At 41.6% G+C, this 13,066-nt stretch overlaps 1 protein-coding gene across 1 annotated transcript in view; it reads left to right on the plus strand.

Annotated features, from left to right (window-relative positions):
• LOC147438484 (YbaK/aminoacyl-tRNA synthetase-associated domain-containing protein) overlaps positions 1-3,193 on the plus strand; it is a 109,871-nt gene extending 106,678 nt beyond the window's left edge. The window contains exons 4-5 of the mRNA XM_086484581.1: positions 2,434-2,522; positions 2,597-3,193. Of these exons, the coding sequence (XP_086340707.1) occupies positions 2,434-2,522; positions 2,597-2,734 (227 nt within the window). The 3' untranslated portion in view covers positions 2,735-3,193. The remainder of the gene's footprint in view (positions 1-2,433; positions 2,523-2,596) is intronic.
• The last annotated feature ends 9,873 nt before the right edge of the window (positions 3,194-13,066 follow it).

A 13,066-nucleotide genomic window follows, 5' to 3' on the forward strand; every position in this document is an offset into this window, starting at 1 on the left:
TGGTTAAGCCAAAAGGCAAGCCCCGAGAGACTCCATTATTAGGACTATAGTTCTCAACGGTGTACCTCGAACTAAGTCCTTCTCAACCAAGATAATAGATCCCTGTCCCACTTATCCTATTGCAATAAACACACCCAACCTTTCATGGACAACTTAAGGACCTCTCTATGTGGAGCCAGTCCCCCCTCCAAGGCTTAAAGAGAGACTTGGTATAATACAATCTTTGTGTTCCTTTTGACCTTGGTGATGCTATGAAGATGGAAAGCTTCATGCATCACTAGTATAACATAAAAGCATTAACCATCCCCGGCCTCAGCCCCAAGGCCTCAAACACCTTCATAGGTGGAGAGAGCTAGCGGGGAATGAGGGTAGGGAAGAGGAAGAAGAAACATTCATGGAGAAAGAAGTAGTTCCTCACTTATCATCACTCTTCTTGCTAGCATATATAATAGCATAGTAATGAAGATGGAGAAGATGGCAAGCTTAAACATTGAAGCATGACTCTTGGTTGGATTTGCATTCCGTAGCCAAGAGTGTTGGTGTAGGCTCTCACTTCCCAACAAGCTTGGAGAAGGAGATGGAGTTCCTCTCCTTCACCAAGTGAGAATGTCTGAAGAATGAGTGTGTGAGAGAGTGTATAGTATATACCCGCAAGCACACCCCTTGCTTGCTTTGGTCGACCCCTCCTTGTAGCTCAAGCTTGAAGCTCATTGGACCCCTCTAAGCCTAGCCAATCACATGCACAATGCATTTCAAGCAACATGGGTAGCATTAAGACAAGTGTCCTCCTTACCTCTTTGAGACATAGTTACATGGGACGGTGGGTCGGGAACGGGAACGGGCACGGGACGGCAAAAGTCAGGACACGAGGATGGGGATGGGGTCGGAACGGCAAAAAAAAAAGGCATTTTTTGACCTACACACATGCCACACACGTAGAGCATCACTTTGATCACAAATGTACACTAAATAGACCAAAGACATGAGTCATATAGACGCAAATGTGCTAATAAAACATCGAGAAATGAGGACCCAAAGCGTTGCTTTTATAGCCATTGGGGTGCTTCAAAGTTCAAACATATGGCTATTGGAGAGGAACTAGCCACTAGCAATGATCAGTTTTTCAAATTCTAAAAAAAATCCCCTCTCATCCCCTGCAGTCCCAGGGACGTTTTGCTTGCGTTCCCACTTGGTAGTCCATTTGCCGTCTGTCCCCACCCGTCCTCGTCCCTAGGGTCCGTCCCCTCCGTCCCCTGTAACTATGCTTTGAGAGAGAGAACTTGAAAATATCTAGATATTTGTTGAATTGAACTAGAAGCTCATTGGAACCCTCTTTAGCCAAGCCAATAGTATTCAAGCACACCATGTGGCTAAGCATACGGAGAGCTTGACATGTGTCCATGTGCCCCTTGAAAAAGGGGATGCCCTTTGGGTGAGTCGGAGGTTAAGTCAAAGATTCCTTTAACTTTGAGGCTTTCCCCCTCCTTTGTAGAGTCTCTTTTTGACTCAAGCACCTTACCGCCCATGCATGGAAAGCTTCCCAAGCACCTTCTTCATCAAGCATGACAAACACCTCAAGCACCTTAGTCAGCAAGCACCTCAAGCACCGTACTCATCAAGCATGACAAGCACCTTAGCCACCAAGCATGACAAGCACCTCAAGCTTGAGTCGGGTTCCCACCTCAAGCACAGCCCTAACTTGCCTAAGGTCTAAGGACTTTTAACACTAACCTTTGGAGGCCTTTAATGAAGCTAACCCTAAGGTCTTTTAAGCTCTATTAGATGCAGGTTGCTCTTTGATAGACTATCTCCTTTTGGACCTCTATTGAGATGTAACCATCTCTCCTCTTGGTCCACTGCTGAGATAAGTTTAGAAGCACTTATTACACATTGCTCTTTGGTAAACAATCTCCTTTTGGACCCCTATTGATATGTAAACCATCTCTCCTCTTGGTCCCCTACTGAGATAAGTTTAGAAGCACTTATTACACATTGCTCTTTAGTAGACAATCTCCTTTTGGACCTCTAGTCATCTTTCCTTTTGGTCCCTTGTTGAGATAGGTTTAGAAGCACATGTCTCTATTCTAACTCTTGTTCCCGTTTATTCTCCCACATTAAATGATCAGTTTAATATGTATATATATGTGTGTGTGTCTCATAAAATATAATATCAAACTTTACCAAATGATTCTCATATTAAACTGATCATTTAAATATATATATATATGTGTGTGTGTGTGTGTGTGTGTGCGCGCGCGCGCGCACGTGTGAGCTTAATTTCATTCCCAAAGAAGAAGGGTTTTAAGAGACTACTGGAAACTGTACGCTTTCACGTTAGGAAAGGCTGCAAGAACATCACATCTGCTTGTTAATTTCCAATAATGTTGGTAATTTTCTTCACACGTGCTTATCTATTTCTGTGGTCCATTGAAGTGAGGCTTGCTCCTGAGGATGAAGCTTGCAAACTAACAGGATATTCCCATAATGCTGTAACTCCTGTTGGAATGAGGACAAAAATACCTGTGAGTATGCCGTCGTGTTTCTGTTTTACATGAAATGATGCGTTCTGATGAAATTGCTATTTGCTCATGTGTAGATAATCTTGTCGGATGCTATTATGAAGCTTTGGCCTCCTTTCTTCTGGCTTGGAGGTGGAGATGTTGACTTGAAGCTTGGTTTGAATGCTGAGGAGTTTGCCAAGGTCTTCGAACCTTTCATTACTGACTGCTCATAATACAATCCTAGATCACCCCCATCTTTCTCAGAAGAGTTAGGGAGTGAACCCAATTTCCCTCGACATTTGCTAACTGCCTGTATCAGTAATCTAGAAATTGACAATGGGAAGTTGGAGGTGAGTTTTGGGTAAGAATACGACCAAATAAGACATTTCTGAAACCTGCTTAGTGTTGATGGTGGGATGAAAGATCCTATATTTGTGAGTGGCATTGTTTGATCCAAATGTCTCATGGCATATGCATGCTCTCTACCTTACAAGGGAAAATTTATGCGGCCTTCTTCCTAGTTGTGATGGGGCAAAGAAACAGGAGTAAGTAATTTAGCAAAACCATCAGCTAATAGGAACATTTTTGTTCTGTTACTTCTTTTGTGTAGCTTAATTTTGGGGACTTCGACGGAAATTTCAAGGCTGATTGAGCATTTTCTTTGATTAAAGCTGACAAAACTTGCAAGAACTTGTGCAGTTGAATTTGTCATTTCCACCATAGCCAAGGGAGTGATGCCATAATTTTAAATCAATTACTAGACCTTGGATTGATTTTTAATAGACTGAATGGGTATATGGATGATACCATCACACGCTCTTTAAGTCATTTGTAAGTAAAGGAAATCAACACATGAAAATTCAGTTAGAGATGCTACTAGCTTTAACAACTATGAGGCCAAAAATATTATCCAAGGAAGAGTGGTTGGCAACACAAGATAGTGTTCCTTGTGATGCAGCAACACCTAAAGATGATAGGGGGACTAGTCAATTGGTATAAAAAACGACAGAGGCATAACATTTGGTTTAGAAATTGCTCGGAACCTGCACATCTTGCTGCTTTTCTTCTTTAACTCATGTGGCCAATAAAGAAGGCTTCCCCCCCGCGTCAAATTCACAGCCCACCGCGTGCCCATCTTTAGTCAACTACTTAGTAAAAATGAAGGCTGTTTCAAGCTCTAGTGAATAGCCCAATGTGATCCCATTATTTACTTTGGCTTTAGGTATCTATTTTACTTATTTGTCAAAATTTGGGTAGGGCTTACTGAGGTGGCTATATAAGCACACCTAGCCCCCATTGTATTATTATCAAGTAATACGGCCGGCCGAAGGTGGCCGGCCTCTCTCTCTCTCTCTCTCTCTCTCTCTCTCTCTCTCTCTCTCTCTCTCGTGTGCAAAAGGGCTTTTCTTAGTTTTGGAGTTTAGCCTTCATGTCGCAAATTGTGACACATGTAAAGGGCTCCCTCTCTTGCCATATTATGTTAGTTAGGTTGATTGCCAAGGTTGGTTGGTTCAAAACTCTTTCTCTCTCTCTCTCTCTCTCTCTCTCTCTCTTGCATGCACTCTCTCCTTGGTCTAGACGGTTCTGCATAGTCGACTTTGACATGGTATCAGAACCTTGGAGGAGCAAAGCAACCCATTGAGAAGAGATCCCCTTACCTTGCTAGTGGTGCAACACCACCATCTCTCTGTAGTCGACGTTTTAAAAAGTTGCGGAATCGGAGCTCTTGGGGTTTGCTTCCCAGTGCACCCTCTTTGCCAAAATTGCTTGCGCTACATTGACTTCTTGAAACGTTGTTCTCCGCAATGTTGTCAATGGCACTTCCTTGCGACAAGCTTGGCAAGTCTACCAGTGTTTTGAGACGCCCCATTGTCCTAGTCTCCCTTTTTCGCTTTGATGATGACCACCTCTCCTCTTGCCGGTCACCCATTATGCCATAGCGTTTTAAAGTATTGTAGGCAGAGGCTTGTGGGTGCCTTAGTACATTGAAGAGGAACCCCTTTTGTAGATTTTAGTGGACGGCTTGGATTTGATGGATTTCTTTTGGAGTACGAAAAGGAAGCAATCCAAGTTTCCAGATCATCTTGCACCTGTAATACTCTCCCCCCCCCCCCCCCCCCCCCCCTTCCTTGCTTGAGGGCCATCGACAAATTGAACAGCGATAACTATGCCCATTGGAACTTGATTATGCAACTTTGGTTCACGCAATAAGGCTTATGGGACATAGTCGACGGCTCGGAGCCCCATCCTACGAGGGATCCCAACAACAAGTACACCCACTTTCAACATGACGAGCATCAAAAATCATGTGTTGATTGGGATACAAGCAATACGAAGGCAATGTGGCCCATTGCGAAATCTCTTACGAAGGAAATTTCTCTAGCCATACAAACTTTGAAATCTGCCAATGAGATGTGGTTCAAGCTCGTTGGAATGCTTGATCGGGTTCCACGATGAAGGTTATTCATGATCAACTATAGGTTATGCAAAGTACAATGACCAGTACTCAATTAGTTGCTTTGGTACGCTTGAAATTGCATGAGGAGTATGAAACAGTGTTAGGAAAAGCTGGAATTTGATGATCAACTCTTTTCTCGTTGAGGAGGAAGCCATGTTAAGGCCAAAATTTAGATTTCTGACAAAGGTGTTGAATCACTTGCTGCTTTGGATTCTAAAAAGAAGACCAATAGCTGTTGTTACAACTGTGGGAAGCGTGGTCATTTGTCTCGAGATTGCAGAACCAAAGACAAAAGCAGAGGCTATACAAAGGACAAAGGCAAAGGCAAGCATGATGAGAAAAGCAGTGATAATGACTCGGGGAAGGACAACAAAGAGTCTATTGATGTGGTGGTGACTACACTGACAAGGAGTCCCCCCGTCTAGTCAAGTGGATACCATTGTTGCCACTAGCTTCAGCCAAAGAGAGGCTTGTGAGAGGGGCAAGAAGTGCTCCCTATAAATAATTTGGATCCTTGTGTTGGAGTTCAAGTTATCGGTGCTTGAACCCGTGGGTTGGAGTTCAAGGTACATGCATCTGGCAGGGAACCAATCAGACGTATGTAAAACACTTTGGGTGAGTGCACCATTCCATTGTTTGTTGGTTGGATTATGGATAGGATGTGTTTCAAAGTTCATTATCTCAGAGTATCGAGGTGTGTTTATAGTCCATAGATTTTTGGACGTAGTGTGGTCTACAGTTCAACTTTCCAAAAGGCATCTGGTGTTCAAGATGGCCTTATTCTCACGTGACACGTTGATACTAGCAAAATCAAGGTGTATCCAACATGATAGTTGTTACTGGGCTGTCCATGGTAGCTTCTTCATCGGTATTTATTTTACTTATTTGTCAAAGTTAGGGTAGGGCAATTTGTTGGGGTGGCCATATAAGCACACCCAACCCCCATTGTATTATCATGAATTCATTGCCAAAGTTGGTTGGTTCCAAAGTCTCTCTCTCTCTCTCTCTCTCTCTCTCTCTCTCTCGTGCATACTCTCCTTGGTTTGGACGCTTCTGCATCGTCGATTTTGACAATAGTATCAACCATGCCACTCCAATCAGGTTTAAAAACTTATACTTGTAGTTGACCTACATTCTTGTTGCTCCTACAAGCACACTTTAAAGTACTTTGACATAAGTACCCACTATACTTTCTCGCACATTACTCCCAAGATATCAGGTAATTAGCATGCTCCTTCATTTACTTCCACGCCTCACCCTCACTGTTGAAAATCATCAGTTGGAACATTTATTACGGAAATGCTTACAATTTTCAACCTTGTGAGGACATATTAGAAATTTCCTAGCACCAACAATTGGCGTGTGAGAATCCCCCTTTCTACAGTCAGCAGCCCAGTCACCAAGAAAGCATGTGAGGGAACACGGTCTTGCACACTTGGCTGATGAGTTGCACAAGAATCCAAATGCCATCCCAGTCAGCATGTATTTTCCACATTTTATGGAGCCACTCTTGACCTTTGGAGAGTTGCCCCTTGACCCTTGGGAAAAAAACACTTGTGACCCTTGAGAGGTGCATCTAGCCATATAAGCTACTATATAAGTAGCTAGTTTCTTGTACACATTTCCATCCTAATTATCATTATATGCATCATGTTAGTTTATCATAATCAAGTTGTGTTTTGAGTCCTCTCTCTCTCTCTCTCTCTCTCTCTCTCTCTCTCTCTCTCTCTCTCTCTCTCTCTCTACTAGTGTAATCATCAATGCTACCATCATGAATGCTAGTCTTGTCGATCCATCCTAGCACAACAATTGGTATCAAAGCTTATGGTGGGATTAGCATTCTCTAATTATTTTTCTTTGATTGCACATTTCAATAATTGAGCTCCTATCCATCCATGTGTGTCACGTCCTTGGTAGACCCAAGAGGCCACTACCCTCCATGGATTAGGCACGTTCACTTAAAGAGTAGTAGGATTTGTCAATTAGTAAGTAAATGCTTTGCACTTATTTCTCCTGTCTCCAAATTAAGCAAATTTGTTATTTTTTGGGTGTGTGTGTGTTCTTGTGTGTGCATCCTCTACCTGCCAAAATGAGCATAAGTTATATAGATCAAGAGTTACCAACACGACAAGGTGGTTTCCCACTTGGCTTAGTCCACCACATTTAAAATAGTGTGGGTGTGAAATGACTTGTTCTCAAAGATTGATTTAGAAAAGTGGAAATGTGGGAAGGCTAAAATCTAGCTCTCAACCGGATTTTAAACCCGTGGCGGGTCCACAAGGGAGGACTCTCACACAACATTGAGTCCTCCCACAACATTGCAATGCTGTTGAAGACCTGAACTGAACTTATATCAATCCCGATTTTTGGACCATTTTCGGCTCCACAGAAGCAGAGTCCCATGGCATAAGCCCTTTGAACGTGGCAGCATAGCCTCAAGTCCTTGCTAGGGTCGCCTTTCCATGAAGGCAATCTAAAAAGCACCCCAACCCCTTTTAGGGGACGCTTCCCACACTGCCTAGCTCCAACCCTACCAAGGGGTCATTCCAGCACTCTCAGACAATCATAAAAGCCCACAAGGGGCAATTTCCACGCTACCAGCCGGTCAACAAGCTCTTAAGGGTATGCCCCACTGGCAAAGAAACTGCAACTACCAGTGAAAAATGGAGAAAGCTTCGAGAGGTATCATCTGAGTATCTAAGAACATCTTCAAGAGGGGATTCAAAGGGAGTGTTTAAACAAACATTCAAAGGCTTTCCTGAGCAATCAAAGAGGAACTCTAAAGCTTCACCAAGCACTTCAAAGACAACCATCCATCGAGCAGTTGTTAGGACGTGAGGGCTCAGTCGTAGTTTAATTTTTACTTTTGCTTGTAGTCAAGGTTGAAACCTTTGAACTCTAAGGGTGTTGTTTACACCTATGATGGTTTGAGGTGTTTCAATTAGGTTCTTGGTGCTGCATGGCAGTTAAGAGTAGTTAGTCGTTGGTTGTTTCCGGAGAGAGGGTGTGTGTAGAGATGTCGAACGGTATTCAGCAGGGGCTGTAGCGTGTTCTAGTGATGAATACTATGCACTAATACAGTTTTAGTCTCTTTTGTGTCGATGGCGATCTGCAGTTTTCAATTGTGAAGTAAACCTATGTGATAATGCAGTTTACTGTGTATTTTATCTTAAATTACTGTTAGGGTAGTAAGCCCCTAACACTTTGGCGATCCTGCTAACGGTTCGAATTCCGCCTGCACCGTATGGCAATCAGGAATACCACAGGGGACTTGTGTATTTTATCTTAAATTATTGTTAGGGCAGTAAGCCCCTAACAGTAGTCTTTCAAGCTTCAAGTTTTCTGTCGAGCATCACAAAGATTTTTCTCTCTTGTAATGCGAAGATAAAAATTCTTGCAATCAAGGCACAAAAACTAAAAGCAATGTATGTCTCTATACCTATGGAATGAGCTGGATGTGTTCAGACAGCTATTCCAGGTTGGTACTTAGAGTTAGAGATGTCAAGTTCACAGGATTCAGATAGCACTTCAGACTACTGGAAGACAAAACTGGAAAATGAAATTACGAGACACTGTGACTGAAAGTGAAACAGGAACTGGAATTGTTCATGATAGTCAGTGTAAAACTGATGGGCATTAACTATGGAAGACGGAACTAGAAAATGAAATTACGAGACGCAGTGACTAAAACTGGAACTGGAACTGGAACTGAATCGTATTCAGGATAGTCAGTGTACAATTTGTGGACATTAAGTATGCCATTAAATGGCTTTGGAATTATAGAAAGAGAGAGAGAGAGAGAGAGAGAGAGAGAGAGAGAGAGAGAGAGCGCAACAGTAAAAGATGTCATTACAAGATAATTACAAAGTGATACAAAGTCACAAGAGTTCCAAAAGCCCAACAGTCAAAAGTCCAAGAGTCCCCAAAATGAATAGTGGCTCCTATTTATAAGTTGTCGGACTGGTATATGCCTGATCGTGCACTGTCAGTTATTGTGGTAACTCACTAATTACTACTTCTAGAAGCTTCTGATATCTGCCAGTCCTGCTAGAGGTGGTTCTCGCCTTCTACAACCTATCGCGCTTCAAGATAATTTTGTATGTGCTTGTAAGGAGTCAAGACACTGGCATTAATAAGGTAACACCCAATCGCAAAGATCGCTCCAAGGCACTATGAGAGAAAATAGAAATCCATCTTCAAGGGGAGGAGCACGATCACCATCATATTGCACTACATTTCAGATTTCCAAGTACTGCACTTAGTCTTTCATCTGATTAAAATTTCAAGAACTGCTACGAGCTTGGACATTTAACGGATTGTTGGAGGTATAAAGCATGTAGGCTTAGACCAGCATCCGAACAACAACATCGTAGAAGAGATGGATGTGAAGCCAGTGCCTCGTGACTTGGCAGTGACAGTGGAGACTTGTAGGAAAAATATGGGTGAGTTCCAGCCTGGAGTTATCTTGGTGGATAGCTCTATGGTGGACAGCTTGGTCCTAGGAGACTCATGTTCGAGGGGAGGCATGTTTAGCCTTCATGGCACCATAGTCCAAAGAGTCATTACAATCTGTGTTGTCTAGTCTTTGTATCAGTTGAGTTCTTTGTAGTTGGTCACTAGTTTAGTCCAAAGTCCAAGGGGACGTTTGTTGGATTTGTGGCCTTTGGCTTAGCACCGACAACTAGCATGTGAGAATCCCCCCTTATACAATCAACAACCAAATCACCAAGGAAGCATGTGAGGGCACATGGTCTTGCACACTTGGCATATGAGTTTCACAAAGAGTCCAAATGCCATCCCAATCAGCATGGCTTTTCCACATTTTATGATCCATTCCAATTGGTCCTTAATAGCTAACATCTTGAAAACATATGTGTTGTTGTCAACCATGGTGAGTGATTGCACCTGATTTGAAAATTTCTCTGATAAAGGAAAAGAAAAGTAGGACTAACACGTACTATGTAGCACAACCCAAAGATGACTGTAAGAAACTAGTTTTGCAAAAAATTGCACTAACAAAAATTTTGCACAAAAGTACGAAATTGCCTACATAGGGCTGCCTGTAGCGGAAACGGAGGCGAAAATGAGTCCGAATCAAAATTTTGAGCACATCAAGATCTACAAGCAACCCAAAGTAGTACACAACCTACTGATGCTCATCAAAGCTCACATAATTCAAATACAGCGAGCAGGGGGTGTCAGTGATGCCGATGTCTATGTTGGGGAGGATGGAACCTGCTCAGATACTAATTGTTGGAATTATGGTTGCAAGAATGCACACACAACTTGGAGAAGAAGAAGAAGCTCAAGGCGTGTATTTCTTAGTGTGCAAATAGAAGATAAGTTATCCCTAGAGTGATGGACGTATACACAATGCACGTGCAAAAAAACCTCCTAGTGAGGGGAAAAGTGTCTCGATGGTCCTAAATGTGTTCACACACATCACTACCATATATATGGTTTACTCTAAATTTCACCTCCTTGATCAATATTATTGATTGGGTTCAATTTATCAACAGGGACACGGTCAAGATTTTACTTTTAGCTTACAATGAAGAGTAAATGTTGTGATTTTTTTATCGTTGTTTACATATTTTGTCTATTATGAATAGCAGGTTTTTGGTTCAAACAGTTCCCTTTGGGTACTTGTTGTTTTGAACATTGAGCACAAGCGTTGCTATCTTGCAAATCCATGCATGAGTTCTACAAGAATGCCCGAAGGTAAGTGAACTTTATTCAGTTTTGCAACTATTGATGCAACTGGCCATCACCCTTTGCTTAAGCTTGTAGGTCTATTCAAAAACTTGTGGTTGTCCTAGAATCGTTAACCCATGAGAAAATATGGGATGATATACTAATTTTGACTTACAAAATGCCGAAATAGGACGATTGGCATTCTTATTAACGGAGAGTTTTTACAAATGTAGAACTCCTTTTGGAGCAAATTTATGAGGAAGAGCGTAGAAGTGTAAGGATAAGCTTTTTTTGTTATGAATGAAAAAGCATCACTTTTTGAAGTTACTGAAGGTAGAGAATGATTTTGTAGGCTAAGAACCTGACAGAGTATTGTAAGACCCATGTGGAAGTCTTCATGAGTCATGACAAAAATGGTCCAAAATATAATTAATCTTGTGGAGATGTGGTTCGATGGGAATCACCCACTGCATTTGTCTTACCACAATTGAAGCATCCATCTTGGAGGCACAAGGAGCCTCCAACAACATAGTAAGCGCATGCAAAAGTTTTTGCTCGTTTTTTTTAGGAGTTTACTTCTAAACCCTTTGTTATACCCGATTTTCTTAAGGGCAAGGAAGCTACTACACAATCCTCTCCTCATACCGTCACCCAACACCTCCATGCTCTCCCATGCACTCTCTTCCTCATGACCCAACACCTCCACACTCTCCGTCATGCTCTCTTATGCATCAACCAACACCCCGACTGTCTCTCTAGCATCAGTCAACATCCTCTATTTCTCATGTTGTGGAGGTTACTACTCCTTCACCCGCTTGCTCACTTTCTATCCATCACCTTCCGTCCATGTTGCCTCGCCCTCTGTACCTCCTCAGAGCGAGTCTTTACATTGTACTCGGAGGGATGCATTATTCAGAATCCCCCTATATAACATTCATCGGGGTCATTATAAAAAACCCCTTTTTTAACATAATTGAATGAATAAAATGACCCTCTATTTTAAGATTTTTTTTCTAAAATGGAATATAAAAACCCCTTTGTTAATGAATCTTTATTAACATGATTACATAGTGCACCTCGCGAGACATTCTAATGTTGATTCTCAAGCCCAAGAAGGATCTCCCTCTATCGTAAATCAGAGTTAGAACTCAATGTATATGCTTTGATATTACAATGTACATTATTATATCCAATGTAAAAAATTTTGGATTCGGAATAAAAAACAATTGTAATGAGAATATGTTTGCAAGAAAATAGTTTTTGCATTGATGTATGCACATTATAAAATTGTAGATTACAACTCTTTGGCAACCTCATGCGGCTTTGTGTGAGCCACCTTTTTAGATGAGGACTTGCACTGCACTATGTTTAGTCGATCATCTCTTATCTCTGCACATAGTATCTTCTTCTCTCTTTTTCTCAGGGATTTATACAACAAAATTGTTCCAATTATAGATTAAACCAAAACATCCTCACAGTAGAAAATAAGGAAAGAATAAATGCAACATCAATGCATGCTTGCAAAACATGCTACCTTTTGCATGTTGCAATGGGAAAGAAATTTTGCAAGCAGATTGAGGTCAATCTCATCCTCCAAGTCCTTACATAAGTGTATTAGCAATCTTCCTAATTTCTCATCATGAAAAAAATTAATAGAAATATATGTTACCATACACATGTGGTAGTGCTGTTTGTGAAAACACTTAGGACCTCTGGGGCCTTTTTTCCCTCAATAGAAGGTTTTTTCCCCCGTGCATTGTATATACACCCATCACTCTAGGGCTAATTTATCTTTCCATTGCACTCTAAGTAATACATTGTCTGTTGTGTGCCTTGAGCTTCCTTCGTCTTCTCCAAGCTGTTGCACATTGCTCTTTGGTAGATCGTCTCCTTTTGGACCCCTATTGAGATGCAACCATCTCTCCTTTTGGTCCCCTATCTAGAAGCACTTATTACACATTGCTCTTTGGTAGACCATCTACTTTTGGACCCCTATTGAGATGCAACCATCTCTCCTCTTGGTCCACTGCTGAGATAGGTCTAGAAGCACATGTCTCTATTCTAGCTCTTGTTCTCGTTTATTCTCCCACATTAAATGATCAGTTTAATATGAGAAAATCATTTGTGTTAGCTAGATATTAAATTTTATGACATCACATTAAGTCCATGTGTCATTTTCTATAAGTGCATCATATTCTGATTGCATGGTAGCCATCCAATTTTTTTTAATTTTGTGTTTCATCAATAGACAAAGGTTTCTCAACATCATGTAATCTAGACATAGCCAAAGCATAACAATTTGATGCATAAGATGCATGGTGAGAACCAGAACGAGTACGACTAGACAAAGGTGCATCCAATTTATTGTTACGCAAAGTATGCACTAGCCATTTAGGCATACCTCTAGCCTACT

This window comes from Adiantum capillus-veneris, chromosome 16 (assembly GCF_014529385.1).
Source record: "Adiantum capillus-veneris isolate H3 chromosome 16, ASM1452938v2, whole genome shotgun sequence".
NCBI classification, from domain to species: Eukaryota; Viridiplantae; Streptophyta; class Polypodiopsida; order Polypodiales; family Pteridaceae; genus Adiantum; species Adiantum capillus-veneris.